Below are 22,056 nucleotides of genomic sequence, written 5' to 3'. Positions count from 1 at the left end.
TACTGCGCACAAGCGATAAAATGATGATAGCCGTGCACGCCCCTAACCCCTATGTCATCACTCTGCCCACACTCCTTCATTGGCTGAAAAAAATGGCGCTAAACGCGTCATACGAAACGCGACTTTGGCGCCAAGATCGCGTACCGCATGGCCGACCACACACAGGGATCGGGTCGGGTTTCATGAGACGCCGACTTTGCCAAAAGTCGGCGACTTATGAAAATGAACGATCCGTTTCGCTCAACCCTACTCCTAAGTAGTTATTGAGGTAAAACAGGGCTTGTTTTAACACTTTTTAATGACGTACTGCATATTTTCAGAATATTTTTGTTTTTTGGGGGGAGGAAGATGTTTTTTATGTAATTTTTTTGTGTGTAATAGATAGTCCCACCTTAAAAACGTGGCTGCGCCAGAAATTGGCAGGCAGGTCTAAGTGGTCCTCTGTTCTTCTGATAAGTGGGAATCCCATAGGTGGCAACAAGTCCTGAACTTCTACATATCTCAAGGAATGTTGGGAGTAAGTTTCCCAATGGAGGAGATGACATTAAGCTGTTTGCCAATATACTATATTTCACATAGGTGTTTTTTTTTACCATTTAAAATTGTCTCTACAAGTCTCCCCTAAAATTTAAAGTTGCTGCAGTACTCATGTGGTCCCTACTGGTCAGTTTTTACTTAATTACAGCTAAATAAACCACGTCTATACTCCGAAGGACTCACTCATACTTTATTAAGATGGCGGATGGCAAGTTGTTGTTGCTTTCCTGCCAGGAATTGGTGTCTTTATAACCCCGAGAGAAGAAAGTAGCCTCTTCTTTAAAACATTAATATATGAACTCAATAATATTCTTAGATCTTCCTGAAGATCACAAAGAATCTCTCTCGTGGTCAGTGGATTACGCTTTTCATGGTCCTGAAGAAGGTTCTGTGTAAGAAAGAGATAAACACCTGAACACAACTCCAATAGAAAATTAGAATTAATGGAGGAAAAGGCGTAATAATTTATCTTCAATTCCAGAGATATCACCATCTTGGTTGATTACAGATTCTGAATTACTAATAAGTGGCAGCCAATATAATCAAACCTACACCTCTCCAGTTTGCATAGTTCCAGCAGAGTGACGCCTAAAACCATGCATTTGAAACCACCCCTGATGTTGTCCAGGATTGTCCCTCTTTCCAGAGAAAAACATCCCTCTAAGGCCAGGGACACACTTAACGTATAAAAAAACGGTCCGTTTTTCACGGCCGAGAATCGCACAAATGTTTCAAAAACAGTGATCCGTGTGCAGTGCGAGGATGCGATTTCCTCGCATCAAATGATCCGTGTGACATCCGTATGGCATCCGTATGCCGAGATTTTCTCGCAAGCTTGCAAAACCGACATCTAATGGATTTATGTGCTCAAATGTTCGGGAAAACATATATACAGTATATATATATATATATGTCATTGAGACACATATATATATATTCTGTATTTATATTTCATTCAGCGCGATATCTGTGAAAAGCCGGTAATTCAATTGCCGGCTTTGCATTTCTCCTTCACAAACCCGACATGATATGAGACATGGTTTACATACAGTAAACCATCTCATATCCCCTCTTTTTTTGCATATTCCACACTACTAATGTTAGTAGTGTGTATGTGCAAAATTTGGCCGCTGTAGCTGCTAAAATAAAGGGTTAAATGGCGGAAAAAATTGGCATGGGCTCCCGCGCAATTTTCTCCGCCAGAATGGTAAAGCCAGTGACTGAGGGCAGATATTAATAGCCAGGAGAGGGTCCATGGTTATTGGCCCCCCTGGCTAAAAACATCTGCCCCCAGCCACCCCAGAAAAGGCACATCTGGAAGATGCGCCTATTCTGGCACTTGGCCACTCTCTTCCCACTCCCTGTAGCGGTGGGCTATGGGGTAATGAAGGGTTAATGCCACCTTGCTATTGGAAGGTGACATTAAGCCAGATTAATAATGGAGAGGCGTCAATTATGACACCTATCCATTATTAATTCAATTGTTTGAAAGTGTTAAAAAACACACACACACATGATTAAAAAGTATTTTAATGAAATAAACACAGCGGTTGTTTTAATATTTTATTGCTCTCTCAATCCATTTGCAGGCCCTCGCTTGGCAAAATAATAAACACACAATATACATACCCTCTCTGATGAACTGTCACGTCCCACGAGGTAATCCATCTGAAGGGGCTAACTAATATTACAGGCACGAGCTGCGATAAACCACTCGCTCGTGCCTGTAATCCCCGGGTGCTGAAAGGAAAGCAGAGTGATCTATACTTACATTGAGTCGCGGTGATGCGCCCCTGCTGGATGTTCTCATGAACTGCAGCCTGGGAACTTTTTCCCACGCTCCAGGTCATATGAGGACATCCACCAGGGGGCGCATCACCGCGACTGAAGGAAATGTAGGTCAATGACCTACATTTCCTTCATTCGCCGGGGCTTACAAGCACGAGCATAGCTGCCTTTGCAGGGCTCCTGCTTGTAAATTATTTTAACCCCTTCAGATGGATTACTTCGTGGGACGTGACGGGTCAGCAGAAGGTATGTATATTGTGTGTTTATTGTTTTGCCAAGCGAGGGTCTGAAAATGGATTGAGAGAGCAATAAAATATTAAAACAACCGCTGTGTTTATTTCATTAAAATACTTTTAAATCATGTGTGTGTGTGTTTTTTAACACTTTCAAACAATTGGATTAATAATGGATAGGTGTCATAATTGACGCCTCTCCATTATTAATCTGGCTTAATGTCACCTTCCAATAGCAAGGTGGCATTAACCCTTCATTACCCCATATCCCACCGCTACAGGGAGTGGGAAGAGAGTGGCCAAGTGCCAGAATAGGCTCATCTTCCAGATGTGCCTTTTCTGGGGTGGCTGGGGGCAGATGTTTTTAGCCACAGGGGGGGCCAATAACCATGGACCCTCTCCTGGCTATTAATATCTGCCCTCAGTCATTGGCTTTACTACTCTGGCGGAGAAAATTGCGCGGGAGCCCACGCCAATTTTTTCTGCCATTTAACCCTTTATTTTAGCAGCTACAGCGGCCAAATTTTGCACATACACCCTACTAACATTAGTAGTGTGGAATATGCAAAAAAAAGGGGGATATGAGATGGTTTACTGTATGAAAACCATGTCTCATATCCTGTCGGGTTTGTGAAGGAGAAATGCAAAGCCGGCAATTGAATTACCGGCTTTTCTATAGAACACCGCTGCGTATTTCTCGCAATGCACACGCATGGTCCGTGTGTAATCCGATTTTTTCTCGCACCCATAGAGTTTCATTGGCGAGTCTCGGCCGAGATACGCTGACAATCGCAGCCTGCTGCGAGTTCCCTCGGATCCGAAATACGGTGGAGAAAATATCGGATGATGGGAGCTGCACCATAGATTAACATTGGGCCGAGTGCTATGCGATTTTTTATCGCATAGCACTCGTCCGTATTACGGTCTAGTGTGACCCCGGCCTCAGACAATGCTCCTGACATTTTTCACACAGTTTAATCCAATTTACAAAAATGCTGTGGTTCTTAATTTTATTATAGGGTAGGTACAGGGCCTATAGGATAGGTAATCAGTATCAGATTGGTGGGGTCTGGTATCGGCATCCTGCCAGCCAGTGGTGTAACTAGAGTGTTATGGGCCCCAGGGCAAAATTTGGACCTAGACTCCTCACGACCATCAGATCCTTATAAAGTCACACCATGACCACCATCCTGTTACTAAACAATACAAAGTCTCATTTACCAATAATTCTGCATGCTGAAGAAGGGATAAATACTGCCACACCACGGCCACATATTACTAGTATATACAGCAGTGACCACAAAATGCCACCATACTAGTCATTAATAAAAAACACTAAACTAAGACAAATATTACTCCCAAAACGGTGAACAAATAGTGTAAGGCTGCATTTATACATAGGAGTTCTGTAAAAAATATATACAGTACAGGTAAATATAGCAGCTCACCGGTGATGTCTCCTTTTGGAGACACTCATTTTTGCTTTTCGTCTTCATCCCAAGTAGACTGCTATGACTTCTTTCTGATATTTCTTGTCTCTGTAAAATTTAATAGACATCTGTGGCCTTACACTCTGATGCCAGCACATGAGCTAGAACTTCCTTTTCCTCACTTCCCAGAATGCATTGCTCCTACCTTTGTTGCCTAGCCCAAACCGACAGCTTGCCTTTCTGTTTGGGCTAGGCAGCATATGTTTGCATGTGTGGGCTCCAGGGGTGTTGCTAGAGTATAAAGACGTGTTTTCCCCAAAATTAAAAAGTAATAATAGAAATATAATGTATAAATGTCACAAAAAGCACAGCAATAAGATAATTTTCAAAATAAAACTTCTAAATAATAGTCATACTGTTCCCAAAAATATTATCATAATACTGTTATTGAGCAAACTCCACTGTACTAAGACCAATATTACTAATAATACCACTATATAATGGTAAAATAATGCCACCATACCCATAACTTGCGATCACTGCCATCCTGTTACTCAACAAAACTAAGTCCCATGTACCAATAATATCACGATCAAATATTACCAGCATACATAGTGACTGCAAAATGCCACGATACTTGACTCTGGAATTGTATTACTAAAGGGCCCCACAATTAACCCTTTCCCAACCTCTTACCTAAAATAAAACACCACTGAGTGACATTAGACAAAAGGATAATCCTCAAATCTCATTAGTAGTTGCCAGCCCATAATAGGACCAACAAAAGGTGGTGGATGGGTGGGAAGACCCAAGTGCTGTGTCCAGGTATGGAATGCCTGCTTATTTTGTGACCCTAACCTATCCACCCCCCACATCAGTCCCTCCCACTAACCAATTCAAATAGACCCTCAAACCCCCTCACTTCTCATTCCCCTCTCCTATGCTTAGACACACAACTCATTCCCCAAAAATTAACCCCTTATATACTGAATCAGGCCTAGCATCCCTCCTGAGTCATGAAGCCCTCCCATAAGCAGAGTGGAAAGCCAGCAGTCAGGGCTATTACTGGTCCTTAATGAAAACTACTGTACTAAGACCAATATTACTCCCATACAGTGTAAGGCTGCAGTTATTCATCAGAGTTCTGTAAATAGTATACACAATACTGGTAAACACAACGGCTCACCGATGAAATCTCCGATTGGAGGCACTCATTTTTACTTTTTGTCTTCATCAAGGACAGACTGCTATGGCTAATGTGGCACCCCAGGAGTTCGGGTACCACAGTAGTGCTGATTTCCTCTCGGGGAGGGTAGTGCTATGCCTGGAGACAAGTGAGATTCCCTTTGGCAGGTTGTTGTGAATTTGGATTCTGGGCTCCCCCGGTGGCCGCTTGTGGAATTGGACTTGTCATCCTCTTTCCTGTTTCACCTGGTTCCATCAGTAGTGGGTGTCGCTATTTAAGCTCATTTCTCTGGTGGTTTCTTGCCGGTCAACAATGTTATCTGATGCCTCTCAGTGCTTGTTCCTGCTTCTGACAACTACTAGATAAGTTGGACTTTTGTCCATGTTTCGTTTGCCTATTTGTTCCAGTTCACAGCTGAAGTTTTGTTACTGTGTCTGGAAAGCTCTCGTTGATCAGGGATTGCTACTCTGGTGTTATGAGTTAATGCCAGAGTTTAAGGTAATCTCTGGATGGTGTTTTGTTAGTGTTTTTCTGCTGACCATGAAAGTATACTATCTGTCTTCTGCTATCTAGTAAGCGGACCTCAAATTTGCTAAGACTATTTTCCTGCTGCGTTTGTTGTTTCATCTGAACTCACCGTCATTATATGTGGGGGGCTACTGTCTTCTTTGGAATATTTCTCTAGAGGTGAGCCAGGTCTTATATTTCCCTCTGCTAGCTATTTAGGTCTTAGGCCAGAGCTGGGCATCTAGCAATAAATAGGAAATGCTACCTGGCTATTTCTAGTTGCGCGGCAGGCTTAGTTCATGGTCAGTATAGTTCCATCTTCCGAGAGCTTGTCCCTCTATAGGCTTGCTATGATCTCTGCTTGCAGAGATCATGACAGTTTGACCGGCCAATAAAGTGTTAAAGACCCAGGTTGAGAAAGGAGAGTTATAAGAAGTCTGCTGGAATTTTTTTTTTTTTTTTTTTTTTCCCTCCAGTTTGCCTTGCTGCAGTCTTTTTTCTCTCTCTCCTCCTCATCTTTGTATGGCTCTGTGTGCACCTGACAATAATGGATCTTCAGAGTGTAACTGCGGGTTTGAATAATCTCATCACGAAAGTACAAAATTTACAAGATTTTGTGGTACATGCTCCAGTATCTGAGCCGAGAATTCCTTTGCCGGAGTTCTTCACAGGGAATAGAGCTAGCTTCCAGAATTTCCGAAATAATTGTAAGCTTTATTTGTCCCTGAAGTCTCGTTCAGCTGGAGACCCTGCTCAGCAGGTTAGGATTGTGATTTCCTTGCTCAGGGGTGACCCTCAAGATTGGGCCTTCTCATTGCCAGCAGGGGATCCTGCGTTGCGCGATGTGGATGCGTTTTTTCTGGCCTTGGGCTTGCTTTATGAGGAACCTCATTTGGAACTTCAGGCAGAAAAAACTTTGATGGCACTATCTCAGGGGCAAGACGAAGCTGAGGTTTACTGCCAAAAATTCCGTAAATGGTCTGTGCTTACTCAGTGGAATGAGTGCGCCTTGGCGGCAACTTTCAGAGAAGGTCTCTCTGATGCCGTTAAGGATGTTATGGTGGGGTTCCCTGTGCCTGCAGGTCTGAATGAGTCCATGACAATGGCTATTCAGATTGATAGGCGTTTGCGGGAGCGCAAACCGGTGCACCATCTGGCGGTGTCTATGGAAAAGACGCCAGAAAGTATGCAGTGTGATAGAATTCTGTCCAGGAGCGAGCGACAGAATTTTAGACGGAAGAATGGATTGTGCTTCTATTGTGGGGATTCTACTCATGTTATATCAGCATGCTCTAGGCGTACAAAGAAGCTTGATAAGTCTGTTTCCATTGGCACCATTCAGTCTAAGTTTATTTTGTCTGTAACCCTGATTTGCTCTTTGTCATCCATTGCCACGGACGCCTATGTTGACTCTGGCGCCGCTCTGAGTCTTATGGATTGGTCCTTTGCCAATCGTTGTGGTTTTGATTTAGAGCCTTTGGAGACTCTTATTCCTCTGAAGGGGATTGACTCCACCCCATTGGCTAATAATAAACCACAATACTGGACACAAGTAACCATGCGTATCAATCCGGATCACCAGGAGATTATTCGTTTCCTGGTGCTGTATAATTTACATGACGATTTGGTACTGGGATTGCCATGGTTGCAGTCTCACAATCCAGTCTTGGACTGGAGAGCAATGTCTGTGTTGAGCTGGGGATGTAAGGGTATTCATGGGGACTTACCTTTGGTTTCTATTTCGTCGTCCATTCCCTCTGAAGTCCCTGAGTTCCTCTCAGATTATCAAGACGTCTTTGACGAACCCAAGCTTGGGTCGTTACCTCCGCACCGTGAGTGCGATTGTGCCATAGATTTGATACCGGGTTGCAAATATCCAAAGGGTCGTTTGTTTAATCTGTCCGTGCCGGAACATGCTGCTATGCGGGAATATATAAAGGAGTCTTTGGAAAAGGGACATATTCGTCCATCTTCTTCTCCCTTGGGAGCTGGGTTTTTCTTTGTCTCAAAAAAGGACGGCTCTTTGAGACCATGTATTGATTATCGGCTTCTGAATAAGATCACTGTTAAGTACCAATACCCATTGCCATTGCTTACTGATTTGTTTGCTCGTATAGAGGGTGCTAAGTGGTTCTCTAAAATTGATCTTCGTGGGGCGTATAATTTGGTGCGGATCAGGCAGGGGGATGAGTGGAAGACCGCATTTAATACGCCCGAGGGCCACTTTGAGTATTTGGTCATGCCTTTTGGTCTTTCTAATGCCCCTTCAGTTTTCCAGTCTTTTATGCATGATATTTTCCGCGATTTTCTGGATAAATTTATGATAATATATCTGGATGATATTCTGATTTTTTCTGATGACTGGGACTCTCATGTCCAGCAGGTCAGGAGAGTTTTTCAGGTTCTGCGGTCTAATTCTTTATGTGTGAAGGGGTCTAAGTGCGTTTTTGGGGTCCAGAAAATTTCCTTTTTGGGGTATATTTTTTCTCCCTCTTCCATTGAGATGGATCCCGTCAAGGTGCAAGCTATTTGTGACTGGACTCAGCCCTCCTCTCTTAAGGGTCTTCAGAGATTTTTGGGCTTTGCCAACTTTTACCGCCGATTTATTGCTGGTTTTTCGGATGTCGTTAAACCACTGACTGATTTGACCAGACATGGCGCTGATGTTGCTAATTGGTCCCCTCATGCTGTAGAGGCCTTTCAGGAGCTTAAGCACCGTTTTGCCTCTGCCCCTGTGTTACGTCAGCCTGATGTGAATCTGCCTTTTCAGGTTGAGGTTGACGCTTCGGAGATCGGAGCTGGGGCAGTGTTGTCGCAGAAAGGTTCCGACTGCTCCGTCATTAGACCTTGTGCCTTCTTTTCTCGCAAATTTTCGCCCGCAGAGCGGAATTATGATGTTGGGAATAGGGAGCTTTTGGCCATGAAGTGGGCGTTTGAGGAGTGGCGCCATTGGCTAGAGGGGGCTAAGCATCAGGTGGTGGTATTGACTGACCACAAAAATTTGATTTATCTTGAGACTGCCAGGCGCCTGAATCCTAGACAGGCGCGCTGGTCTTTATTTTTTTCTCGCTTTAATTTTGTGGTGTCATACCTACCGGGTTCTAAGAATGTTAAGGCAGATGCCCTTTCTAGGAGTTTTGACCCGGACTCTCCTGGTAATACTGAACCCACAGGTATCCTTAGGGAGGGAGTAATTTTGTCGGCCGTTTCTCCTGATCTGCGGCGGTCCTTGCAAGAGTTTCAGGCGGATAGACCGGATCGTTGTCCGCCTGATAGACTGTTTGTTCCGGATGATTGGACCAGTAGAGTCATCTCTGAGGTACATTCTTCTGCATTGGCAGGTCATCCCGGAATTTTTGGTACCAGGGATTTGGTGGCAAGATCCTTCTGGTGGCCTTCCCTGTCACGAGATGTGCGAGTCTTTGTGCAGTCATGTGACATTTGTGCTCGGGCCAAGTCTTGTAGTTCTCGGGCTAGCGGACTGCTGTTGCCCTTGCCTATTCCTAAGAGGCCTTGGACACACATCTCGATGGATTTTATTTCAGATCTGCCTGTTTCCCAGAAGATGTCTGTCATCTGGGTGGTCTGTGACCGTTTCTCTAAAATGGTCCATTTGGTTCCTCTGCCCAAGTTGCCTTCTTCTTCTGAGTTGGTTCCTCTGTTTTTTCAGAATGTTGTCCGATTGCACGGTATTCCTGAGAATATTGTTTCTGACAGAGGTACCCAATTTGTGTCTAGATTTTGGCGGGCATTCTGTGCTAGGATGGGCATAGATTTGTCTTTTTCATCTGCTTTTCACCCTCAGACTAATGGCCAGACCGAGCGGACTAATCAGACCCTGGAGACATATCTGAGGTGTTTTGTCTCTGCTGACCAGGATGATTGGGTTGCTTTTTTGCCATTGGCAGAGTTCGCCCTCAATAATCGGGCCAGCTCTTCCACCTTGGTGTCCCCGTTTTTCTGTAATTCGGGGTTTCACCCTCGATTTTCCTCCGGTCAGGTGGAATCCTCGGATTGTCCTGGAGTGGATGCGGTGGTGGAGAGATTGCATCACATCTGGGGGCAGGTTATGGACAATTTGAAGTTGTCCCAGGAGAAGACTCAGCGTTTTGCCAACCGTCATCGTCGTGTTGGTTCTCGGCTTTGTGTTGGAGATTTGGTCTGGTTGTCTTCTCGTTTTGTCCCTATGAGGGTCTCTTCTCCTAAGTTTAAACCTCGGTTCATCGGCCCTTATAGAATATTGGAGATTCTTAATCCTGTTTCTTTCCGTTTGGACCTCCCTGCGTCCTTTTCCATTCATAACGTTTTTCATCGGTCGTTATTGCGCAGGTATGAGGTGCCTGTTGTACCTTCAGTTGAGCCTCCTGCTCCGGTGTTGGTTGAGGGTGAGTTGGAGTACGTTGTGGAGAAAATTTTGGACTCTCGTGTTTCCAGACGGAGACTCCAGTATCTGGTCAACTGGAAGGGTTACGGCCAGGAGGATAATTCTTGGGTCAATGCATCTGATGTTCATGCTTCTGATCTTGTTCGTGCCTTCCATAGGGCTCATCCTGGTCGCCCTGGTGGATCTGGTGAGGGTTCGGTGCCCCCTCCTTGAGGGGGGGGTACTGTTGTGAATTTGGATTCTGGGCTCCCCCGGTGGCCGCTTGTGGAATTGGACTTGTCATCCTCTTTCCTGTTTCACCTGGTTCCATCAGTAGTGGGTGTCGCTATTTAAGCTCATTTCTCTGGTGGTTTCTTGCCGGTCAACAATGTTATCTGATGCCTCTCAGTGCTTGTTCCTGCTTCTGACAACTACTAGATAAGTTGGACTTTTGTCCATGTTTCGTTTGCCTATTTGTTCCAGTTCACAGCTGAAGTTTTGTTACTGTGTCTGGAAAGCTCTCGTTGATCAGGGATTGCTACTCTGGTGTTATGAGTTAATGCCAGAGTTTAAGGTAATCTCTGGATGGTGTTTTGTTAGTGTTTTTCTGCTGACCATGAAAGTATACTATCTGTCTTCTGCTATCTAGTAAGCGGACCTCAAATTTGCTAAGACTATTTTCCTGCTGCGTTTGTTGTTTCATCTGAACTCACCGTCATTATATGTGGGGGGCTACTGTCTTCTTTGGAATATTTCTCTAGAGGTGAGCCAGGTCTTATATTTCCCTCTGCTAGCTATTTAGGTCTTAGGCCAGAGCTGGGCATCTAGCAATAAATAGGAAATGCTACCTGGCTATTTCTAGTTGCGCGGCAGGCTTAGTTCATGGTCAGTATAGTTCCATCTTCCGAGAGCTTGTCCCTCTATAGGCTTGCTATGATCTCTGCTTGCAGAGATCATGACAGCAGGTTATCACACACACAACACCTTCCAAATCCAGGCCAGGAGGGGGAGCTCTGAACCCTGTTTTAGGGCAGCTTTCCTGGATAAAGATCCTGGTTTGGAGGAGGAGCGAGTTTTTAGTCTGGAGCAGACAGGGGGGAAGGGAAAGGAGCAGAGGAGAAATTGAGGGCTCAAGGAAGCTGAGGATAGGCCTCTGAGGAGCTACAGCGCAGAAGCCGAGTACCGGGAGCCCGAGGCTGTGGGGAGCTGTAAGCACCTTAGCAGAACCGGAGGGCATAAGATCATACAGACATTGCCCACACCACACCTGAGGCACAGCAGCAATTTAGAGCCTGGAGTCACCGTGTAAGAGACCCCAAGAGTACAACTCAAGCCATGCAGGTTCTGTCCCAGGACAGGAGAGAGAGAAAGGAGTACTTGGCCAGCAAACTACAGGTAGCAAGGTACCGGAAATCCAGCGCATAGTGGAAGGCTCCCAACCTGGCCTGCCAAGGGGATTTTGCTGGTTTCTGGGCTGCCTGGACTCCTTCTGTACCTGTTGCAGGTACCCTAGACTGTGGATTACCACCTTCAGTAGACCAGGTAAAGACTTTACCACACTGTGTCCTCTACTTATTCGATGGCTTATACCATCTGGCCCATATACCTTGGGAGCCCTGGGGACCCCGCTTCACCTGTAGGAAGCGTCACCATCACGGCTGCATCAACATCCCCCAGAGGACTCCTTTAAAGCAGCGTTGGTCACCCTGACCGAAAACAACAGGTGGCGTCACAAATGGACTACATCATACCAAACCCCTTTAATTGAGCCCCATGGCCACGGACCGGGTCGCCGCTACTGTGACATCCCCTTTAATAGCCGACCGGACCCGGCACCGTGTACCCTGCCCTGGTGGGCGACTCACTTCTCTCTACCATGTCTTGTCTTTGCAGAATTCAACACACAGACATCTAAGGCTGATCACCCCTGCTGCCAGCACTAAATGAGCTAGAACTTTTTTTCCCTTATTTCCCAGCAAGCTTTACTCCTGTGTTTATTGCCTAGCACAAACCAAAAGATTGCCTCACCGGTGATGTCTCCGTTTGGAAGCACTCATTTGTGCATATCGTCTTCATTAAAACCAGACGGCTATGACTTCTTTCTGATATTTCTTGTCTCTGTAAAATTTAACATACAGAAGATTATAGCTGATTACCTCTACTGCCAACACTAGATGAACTAGAACTTTCTTTCCCTCACTTCCCAGCAAGAATTACTCCTGTCTTTGTTGTCAAGCCCAAATGAAAAGCTTCCCAGTTGCTGAAATCCATTTTGGTGTCTCTGCTGCTGAAGAAGGATTACACTTGACAACAGGCAGCAAGTTACACAGAACTAAGACACCGAGTGGACGGCATTTTCAGGATGATCTTTTAAGTGTGAGAAAACATGATTTTATGTAAAGTGATTGGTTGATTTATGATTATCTAATGAGAGTAAGTTGCCTGAAATTAACTTTTTCATGATACAGTTGATCTTTGTTTTTGGGCTTTTGTTTTTTCCTCCCTATCTTTCAACAGCCATAACTGGTTTATTATTTTCCCATCCACATAGACACATGAGGGCTTATGTTTTACAGGACATGTTGTACTTTTGAATTGAACACACAGGCATCTAAGGCTGATCACCCCTGCTGCCAGCATTAAATGAGCTAGAACTTTATTTCCCTTACTTCCTAGCAAGCTTTACTCCTGTCTTTGTTGCCTAGCACAAACCAAAAGATTGCCTCACCGGTGATGTCTCCGTTTGGAGGCGCTCATTTTTGCTTATCGTCCTCATTAAAACCAGATGGCTATGACTTCTTTCTGATATTTCTTGTTTCTGTAAAATTTAACATAGAGAATTTTTTAGCTGATTGCCTCTACTGCCAACACTAGATGAGCTAGAACTCCTGTCCTTGTTGTCAAGCCCAAATGAAAAGCTTCCCAGTTGCTGAAATCCATTTTGGCGTCTCTGCTGCTGAAGAAGGATTACACTGGACAACAGTCAGCAGACAGCAAGTTACACAGAACCAGGTACGGACTGGGGCTGAAATTCAGCCCTGGCATTTGAAATCACACAGGGCCCATGCGGTCCCCATTCCCAAGTAACAGATGTGAATATATTACTAATAATTACATTGGATGGAGGAAAGCAAGATTTTCTACAAGACCAATATTTCTAATGATGCTTGTGACCTGCTGAAGTTCACAACTTCACAACTTTTAACAGTATGGATGTCTTGAGAACACCAATTCTGCTAACAATATAGCAGACAAGGCAGCCCATGACCAGACAGGCCCTTCTGGTATTGAACTGAGACACCGTGTGGACGGCTTTTTTGGATGATCTTTAAAACCCCTTTCCGACATCGGGCATAATAGTATGCCAATGTCGGAGTTCCTCCGTTTGATGGGGGCTCCGGCGGTGAGCCACATTTTTCCTGGGATACGTCAGCTGTTTTGAACAGTTGACATGTGCCCGCAATAGCCGCGGGTGGAATCACGGACAACTTGCAGCTATTAACCAGTTAAATGCCGCTGTCAAACTTTGACAGTGGCATTTAAATCGCGCTTCCGGCAATCGCACCAGAAATACGCACACCGGTGACCCCCGTCACTTGATAGAGGTTCACCAGTGTATTGGCATGATAACCTGAGGTCTCCTGGAGACCTCTATGGTTGTCAGTCCCGGCTTGCTATGAGCGCCACCCAGTGATTGGCGCTCATAGCAAGTGAGCAATTCTGAACATCGCCTCTATGTAGCAGAGCAGATCGGGTTGCGGCAGCTTCTAGTCTCCTATGGAGACTATTGAAGCATGGAAAAAGTAAACAAAATGGTTTTAAAAATATTAAAAAAATAGAAAAATACATAAAAGTTCAAATCACCCCCCTTTCACCCCATTCAAAATAAAATAATTAAAATAAAATTAAATGAGGAGCCCGCCAGGGCCTAGGGGTACTCGGTGCTCCCTAGGGGGATGTCACGGTGGCGACAACCCGGTCCATGGCCCTGGGCGCCCATGTTAAAGGGAATGTTCTTAAAGGGGTTGTGAATAAAGTTTGTATTCGTGATGCCACCTGTGGTATTCGGTCAGTGGGGGACCGATGCTGCTTAAAGGGGTCCGCTGGGGTGATGTTATGGCAGCTAGATGGTATAACTTCCCCCAGGTGAAGTACATCCCCAGGGCTCCCGATGTACGGATGAGGATGGTGAGTGGTACAGTAAAGAATGGAGGACACAGGTTTGCAGTCTCTTTACCTGGTTTACTGAAGACTTCAGGCAGCCACAGTCCAGGGCACCAGATCACAGGTACAGGCAGGGTCCAGCCGGCTTGGAAGGAAATTCAGAGTCCCCTTTTCCAGGTGGAGATGAAAGCCTTCCTAACAGTGCCTTGATGTAGTTCCTTTCTGCCTGTGGCTTCAATCAAGGTCCTCACAGTTCTCTCTGTCCTCCATAAAGGTGGGACACAAACCCTTATGACAGGTGGCTCGAGCCTTTTTATAGGGTCTCTATCACGACACGGGCTCAATGCGCCACTGTGTCTCCTGGGTATTAGGGATGAGAGGTGATGTGTAATCCAGCTGTCCTGCCAGTTTCTGCTGTGCCTCCTAGAGTCCGGCACAACCTCGGTTTTCCGGCTACCCGGGGGATAGACAATACGCTGCTGTGCTCCCCTGGTGTCACTCTCCTGTGCTTCGCCCTCCTGCATGCTCAACATACACTGTTCTTCCTTCTCTGTTTCTCTGTCCAGGAGCTGCAGCATCCTCTTGGCTGCACGGCCCCTTCAGTCCTTCACACTGCTCTCTTCTTTCCTTCCTCTTTCCGACAGGAGCTGTAGACCCTCACGTCTGCTCAGCTATTCTCCTTTCGTACCAGCTCCGCCTCAGCTGAAGTTCCGTGACAAGCTCCTCTTTGGTCTTCCCCAACTCTCCTCTCAGCCTCAGACTGCTCCAGTCTGCTGTCTGGCCTTCTCTCTCTCTTCCTACTCACTGACTGCTTTCCCTCCAAACCTGAATGTATATATAGGGGAGCCACCCACAAACTGGGCCAGGGCTCCCCCTTCTGGCCTGGAGTGTGAACATGTTGTGTGCTTTGTGGTTACCTGATAGAAGAGATCTTCTCTTGCTTCCAGGCGTGACATCACTCTCCCCGTGAGGAAAGCAATGCCACTGTAACAACCAGTTACCACTGTAACAACATACACATATTTGGTATAGTCGTGTTCAGAATTGCCCGATCTATCAATAAAAAAAGGATTAACCTGATCGCTAAACTAGCGAGAAAAAAAGTCAAAACGCCAGAAATACGTTTTTTTAGTCGCAGAGACATTGCATTAAAATGCAATAACGGGCGATCAAAAGATCGTACGTACACCAAAATGGTATCATTAAAAACGTCAGCTCAGCGCGAAAAAAATAAGCTATAACCCAACCCGAGATCACGAAAAATGGAGATGCTACGGGTAACGGAAAATGGCTCAATTTTTTTTTAACAAAGTTTAGATTTTTTTCACCATTTATATAAAAAAAAACCTAGACATGTTTGGTGTCTATGAACTCGTAATGACCTGGAGAATCATAATGGCAGGTCAGATTGGCCCGTAGATTCAAGGTTACTGGTGGGCACCTGGCACCCGTGTCTGACACTGTGTGTATGTACTATATATAGGACTGTAATATTATGTAGCTCCTGGTGATCAAGTAATTCTGTCCACGAAGTGCATGTCCCCGGGACAACGAAATCAGGAGCTGGTATGATGACATTAGTATGAAATACTCTTCATGCCCAATTCATCAAACAACTTGAATAGAAGACTATCATGAAACTGTTGCAAATGTCTACATTTTTTTGCACTCAAATCATAGAATTTCAAGGTGATTTATTTGAAAGATGCAATATCTGTCATATATTTCTACGGGTTGGACCCCTGCTTGTGCACTTCTATACAGGAGTGCTGTGTTCTTTTGCCACATAATTTTTTTGCAAAACATGTCATTTCTCTCTCTGATGCAGATGAAAGTGAAAGAAGTGTAAAATGAGTTAAAAGTGTTATGCCTCTTAATAAATTTGGCGCCCGTGACCCTGCATCAAAACTGGCATACGTAACAACAGTTTTGTTGAATCGGTCCCCTAGAGTCTCATTAAATGCTCTGTCCCTCGCCCATTCTTTTCCGTGAAGATGTGCTTGTTCAGACTGTTGTTATAAGGATCTATGAAGCATGAGCAACAGTGACAAAAATTCCAGTACCTGTGTATGATCCGTGCATCCTGAGACGCTCTCTGGGGCTTCTTCCCTGCTTTTACAGGTAGCCATCTCTATGTGGTACAGGTGCTCCCTGTATTGAAAAGGAGTCAGTTTCATCCTCGTCTTCCTGGAGTATCAGGATCTGGCTTTATATTATCAGAATGAATAATGAGCAATAATGGATCCTGAGATAGAACCACAAAGCCATTGTCTTTAATTAAAATTTCAATATATAATGTTTAGGAAATGGAAAAGATGGGACGATCACACTCATACATTACTATAATCCGGGGCTGGTAAACGATTAATTTTCCCAACGGGCCACATGAGAGACAATGACTGTCCTGGAGGGTTGATTTGAAAGACCAAACCTCTTTCTCCCTATTATTATTATTATTATTATTATTATTTTGTATTAGGTTGGATCATTCCATATTGAGCAGAATTAAGTCTGGTAACACACTGCTGCTAATACATTATGACAGGGCTTATTGTAACCTGTATTCTTACCTATAGCAACTAATCGAAACCATATAAGTTACTGCTTTTTATAAAGTTTATAAATGATGCTGTACCTGTTATTCAGCCCTTGTACTTTATTCAGTAGCTCCCCCCACATAGTATGATGCCCCCGCACAAAATGTGATGTCGTCACACAAAATAGGATGTCTTCAGTCACCCCTACACAGTATTATGTCTCCACAGATCCCACACACAGTATGATGCCTCAATAAGCCCCTTCCTCCCACACACACTATGATGGCCCCACAGCCCCCCACACACAGTATGATGGCCCCACTGCCCCCACACAGAATGATGCCCCTTATACGCAGTATGTTAGTGTGATATCCCAGGGTCCTGGCTGTCACAGTGGAATTATTTTCCTCACAGGGAGAGTGATGTCATGCTTGGAAGCAAGGGAAGATCCCTTCTATCAGGTAAACACAAACATGCAACATGTTCGCACTCCAGGCCAGAAGGGGGAGCTCTGAACCCAGTTTTCCGGGGAGCTGCTCTTGATATATATTCTGGCTGGAGGGGAAGTGAGAAAACAGCAGTTCAGCTGGATTACACATCACGTGTCTGCCCTAATACCCAGGAGGCACAGTGGCACATAGAGCCCGGGTCGTGATAGAGACCCTATAAAAAGGCTCGAGCCACCTGTCATACGGGTTTGTATCCTAACCTTCATGGAGGATGAGTGAACTGTGAGGACCTTGCCAGAAGCCATAGGCAGTAAGGGACTACACCAAAGTGCTGTTAGGAAGGCTTTTATCTCCACCTGGTAGAGGGGACTCTGAACTTGCTTCCAAGCCGGCCGGACCCTGCTTATACCTGTGATCTGGTGCCCTGGACTGCGGACCTGGACCTGAAGTCTCCATTAAACCAGGTAAAGAGACTGCAAACCTGTGTCCTCGCTCTTTACTGCACCATTCACCATCTTCACCTATACAATGGGAGCCCTGGGGACCTACTTCATCTGTGGAAAGTTATCCCATCTAGCTGCCATAACATCATCCCAAACGACCCCTTTAAGCAGTGTCGGTCCCCACTGACCGAACACCACAGGTGGCGTCACGAACACAAAGTTTATTACCACCCCTTTAAAGACCTTTCCCCTTTTAATTGGGTGCCCAAGGCCATGGACCGGGTTGCAGCCACCGTGAGATCCCCTTTAAGTACCAGACCCGGTACCGAGTACCCCATGGCCCTGGCGGGCGACTCATTAGCTCCAAAGGTCCTCACACAAATTATGATGGTCCACATAGCCCTCTACAAAGAGTATAATGTCCCCGCACACAGTATGATGGATCCCACAGCTTCCCACACAATACGATTATGCCACAGTTAGAAGGATTTTGATGGATCCCATAGTTAGACACAGAATATAATTTTCCCACATCTCTCCACACACTGTATGATGCCGCCAGAGTCCAATACACACAGTACAATGACCCTACAGTCCCAACTGTATATGTACCCCACAGCTCCTACACACAAGATAATATCCCGATTTCTCCTGCACACTATATGATGACCTTACAAAGTATGTTGATGACCCAATAGCTCCCACATAGTATGATACCCCGCAACCCCACTAACAACCTCCCTCACACTATATCCTCACAGTCCCCCACATACTTTATGATAGCCTCACAGTTCTCCCCCAACTTCAGACTCATAATTAAGAAAAAATAATAGAACATCTAGTCGTGTTCCCTTGATGCACCCCATGGGTCTGCACACTATGAGGATTGGGGCTCCATACAGGAAGTGTGATCTAGAGACTCAAACGCACAGGCTGAAAGATGGTGCAGTGCGGTCCAATTTCAACAGAGAGTCAGAAAGGAAAAGGTGGAGAAACGTTTTTTCATTTCCACAAACGAGAAAAACTGATGATGCTCTGATCAGAGTTTGATCAGACTTTGATCAGAGTGTGGCCCAACTCTGATTGGTCTGTTTTCTTGAAAGTCGAAAAATTGTATGTGTGAATGAGGCCTAATACAGTGGTTTGTAAAACATCTTCCCTTAGGCTACATTCACAAATTTGTATGTGTGCTGCCAGATTTTTTTTAATTGGACGACACATAGACTCATAGAGTTTCATACATCCATTCACATATCTGTGAAAATCACGGATTTGAGAATGAGATCTGTGAGACTCCTTTCCTACTCTGATAGGAATTGGAGGATCAGTATAGGAAATATCAATGCGCTTGTATGCTGTCCAAACAAAAAATCAGGCAGCACACCGACACTTCACACAGATACAGGAATGTAACCTTATGTATAGCATAGTCCCTTAATATATAGTGCACCTTCTTGTTACATACATACAGCGCTGTCTTTAATTCCATAGTTTGCTCTTTTATTATGTATAACACCATCCATGCTTACGTATCATCCTCTCTAGTTATGTACAGTGCCGCCCCTTATTAAGTAGCATCATTTCTAGTTATGTATAGTCCGTCCCTTATTATATAGCATCCTCTGTTGTTATGTACGGCTCTATCCCATTATTACATAGTATCATCTCTTGTTATGTATATCATCGTCCCTTACATAAATTATTCTCAATAGTTTTGTTATTCTCAGCGATCTCTCTTTATTACATAGTCCTCTTTTGTTAGATATAAATTGACTGCTGATGTAGCAGCATCTGACCAGAAGACCAATCAATCAGCCTCCTCCATCAGAAAAGAAGCTTTCTCATGCTCCATCAGCAGTAATTTCATTTTATATCTAATAAGAGTGGACGCTATGAAATAAAGACAGGGTGCTATAAATGACAAAATATAACAAGATAATCTGATATGTAAGGGACAGTGTTGTAAATAAGAAGATAGGGCACTATATAATAAGGGACAGTAATATACATAATAAATAAGAGAAGAAATGAATATATATATATATATATATATATATATATATATATATATATATATATATATATATATATATATATATATATATCTCATCTGTATTTCTGTTACCATAAAAGAGGGGCCCCGGACACATATCGAGCACATGGGCTCCAGGCTGTCAGTGTCCATCCCTGTACAGGTGATTGGTTCACGCAGCTTTACATGAAAACCCTTATAATGCAGAGGGGCTGATGTCAGCCCATGGGTGCTTTCTTGGATTCTGAACTCTGTTGCTCACCTAAAAAACACTCTGTTTAGCAACTCGCAGATGCTGAACACAGAAGGCCTGACTCTATGTAGACACATCTCTGACAACCCTACTCCAGGCACAGCTCAGATAGCCCTACCCAGGGACAGCTTTTATAGCCCTAGCCTAGCCCTAGACAGATTTAATAGCTCCATCCAGGGACTATTCTTATAGCCCTCCCCAAGGGCAGCTCTGATAGATATTCCCAGGGACAACTCTGACAACCCTACCCCATGCACAGCTTTGATAGCCATACCCTGGACAGCTGATAGCCCTATTCATTGTAAAGCTCTGATAGCCCTATCCAGGCACAGTTCTGATAGCCCTACCCAGGGACAGCTGTGGGCCTGGCACAAATCTGATAACCCTATTCCAAGCACAGCTCTGACAGCCCTACCCAGAAACAGCTCTGATAGCCCTATCTAGGGACAGATCTAATAGTGGTACCATGGCAAAGCTCTGATAGCCCTACCCAAGGACAGCTGTGGGCAAAGATCTGACTACAGTACCAAGGAACACCTCTGGGGCAGGCACAGCTCTGATAGCCCTACCCAGGGCATAGCTCTGATAGCCCTAACTAGGGACAGATCTAATTCCTCTATCCAAGGCAAAGCTCTGATAGCCATAAGTAGTTAAAGCCATGGGCCTAGCACAGATCTGACAACGCTACTCTAAGCACAGGTCTGAGAGCCCTAAGCAGGTACAGCTATGAGCGCCCTACCTAGGGCACAGCTCTGAGAGACCCATCCAGTCATAGTTCTGACAGCCCTACTCATGAGGCTGGGGCTAGACAGTGATTCTGGCCATGACTCAGATTACGCAGACAAATATAGCTATGTGCCGCTGCTACTGCAACAGAGCCTTGAAAGTCAAAAAAATCGGACCCAGTTGGATTTTTGTGACTTTATTATCGCTTTCTCAATACTCTATGGGTCACAATGTGACCACATTCACCAGCATTAGGCTGCAATGTAGCAGCGACACCTAGATCTTTGACCGCAAGATCTGTGTCACAACCAAAGTACTACAGATTTCATGTATATTGCATAAAACAGAAATCATGATGCCAGTTGGAGCGTAATAAAGGTCTGCATAATTGCACATAGGGCTTACATATAGCATAGACTGTACCTGTAATTTCCTATGATCACTTGGTGGTAATTATTTAATTGAGGCCTAAGACATCAAGCAATTATTAATCTACTAGAAATAGGACTAGCCTTCCCACTGTCTGTTATGGCTCTTGCTGTAAATTCCACAGAATGCATTGAACTCTGTGATGTCATCAAACACTGGACTTATTAAAGGGCCGTCCACATAGAATCTGGGGGAATTATCTTCTGAGGACACAGTTTACTAATGTCATCCAATGTCTACTGTAAAGCTCCAATCACACATGTATTTACATCCATAAAAAACAGACCAATTTTCTTCCATGTGTCATCCGTTTTGATGGAGGTTTACATAAGTGTTGCTTCCATTTTGTCTGAACTTTTTTATCCATTGACTCTTAGCAACGGATCAGTTAAAAAGGGATGAAATACGGATAGAGAACTGGATTAAAAAGGATGTCTTCCGTTTTTCAACCGTTTACAACTGACCCCACAACATGGATCAGAATAGGTCATGCCCTGAGTCCAGAGTCTTATGAACCAGACACACGGATCTGTTTTTAAAACTAATATGTGAATCAATGAAACTTTGTGGGTCTGTGTGATGTCAGAGAAAAATGAATATGTGAATGTAGCCTTAGAGTATGTTCACACAGTGGTTTTTGGTGCATTTTTTTCCTGAATGAAAAACGCAGAGTGTTGGCAGGAAAAATATTATATTAGGCCCTTTTTTATACATGTTTCATGCTTTTCTTAAATGTGTGCTGTCAATTGAATATGAAAAAAAATGCTGAAAGAATTGACATGCTGCAGTTGTAAAAACAAAACATCGCAGCTTGAAAACGCAAGGAAAAAATGCACCATGCGAATGAGATGTTAAAAAATCTAATTTACGAGGAGTCTTCATTAAAGATTTCCCCTGACCCACTTCCTGAGGACTGAGAGCAATGAACCTTGGCACAGTTATTAGTCCTTCTCTACATAGGTGGCACCTAGGGACACAC

General features: G+C 44.5%; 1 protein-coding gene across 11 annotated transcripts; it reads right to left on the bottom strand.

Annotated features, from left to right (window-relative positions):
- Nucleotides 1–706: 706 nt before the first annotated feature.
- LOC143786300 (uncharacterized) lies at nt 707–21,208 on the bottom strand. Of its 11 annotated transcripts, none has more exons than XM_077275600.1 (6): nt 21,072–21,208; nt 16,272–16,414; nt 12,773–12,862; nt 12,073–12,162; nt 4,007–4,096; nt 707–925 (listed from the first exon to the last, which is right to left on the bottom strand). In XM_077275600.1, exons 2-6 carry the CDS (start codon nt 16,383–16,385, stop codon nt 731–733), a joined length of 579 nt encoding a protein of 192 aa, XP_077131715.1. In that variant the 5' UTR covers nt 16,386–16,414; nt 21,072–21,208; the 3' UTR covers nt 707–730. The 11 variants fall into 11 exon arrangements, 9 of the variants coding, with proteins under 9 accessions (XP_077131715.1, XP_077131877.1, XP_077131797.1 ...); XM_077275762.1 differs by having other exon boundaries at nt 16,272–16,479; nt 21,072–21,197; XM_077275682.1 differs by having other exon boundaries at nt 16,272–16,453; nt 21,072–21,187.
- Between the last annotated feature and the right edge of the window lie 848 nt (nt 21,209–22,056).

This window comes from Ranitomeya variabilis, chromosome 1 (genome assembly GCF_051348905.1).
Source record: "Ranitomeya variabilis isolate aRanVar5 chromosome 1, aRanVar5.hap1, whole genome shotgun sequence".
Taxonomy (NCBI): domain Eukaryota; kingdom Metazoa; phylum Chordata; class Amphibia; order Anura; family Dendrobatidae; genus Ranitomeya; species Ranitomeya variabilis.
This window is presented reverse-complemented; position numbering and strand designations above follow the sequence as displayed.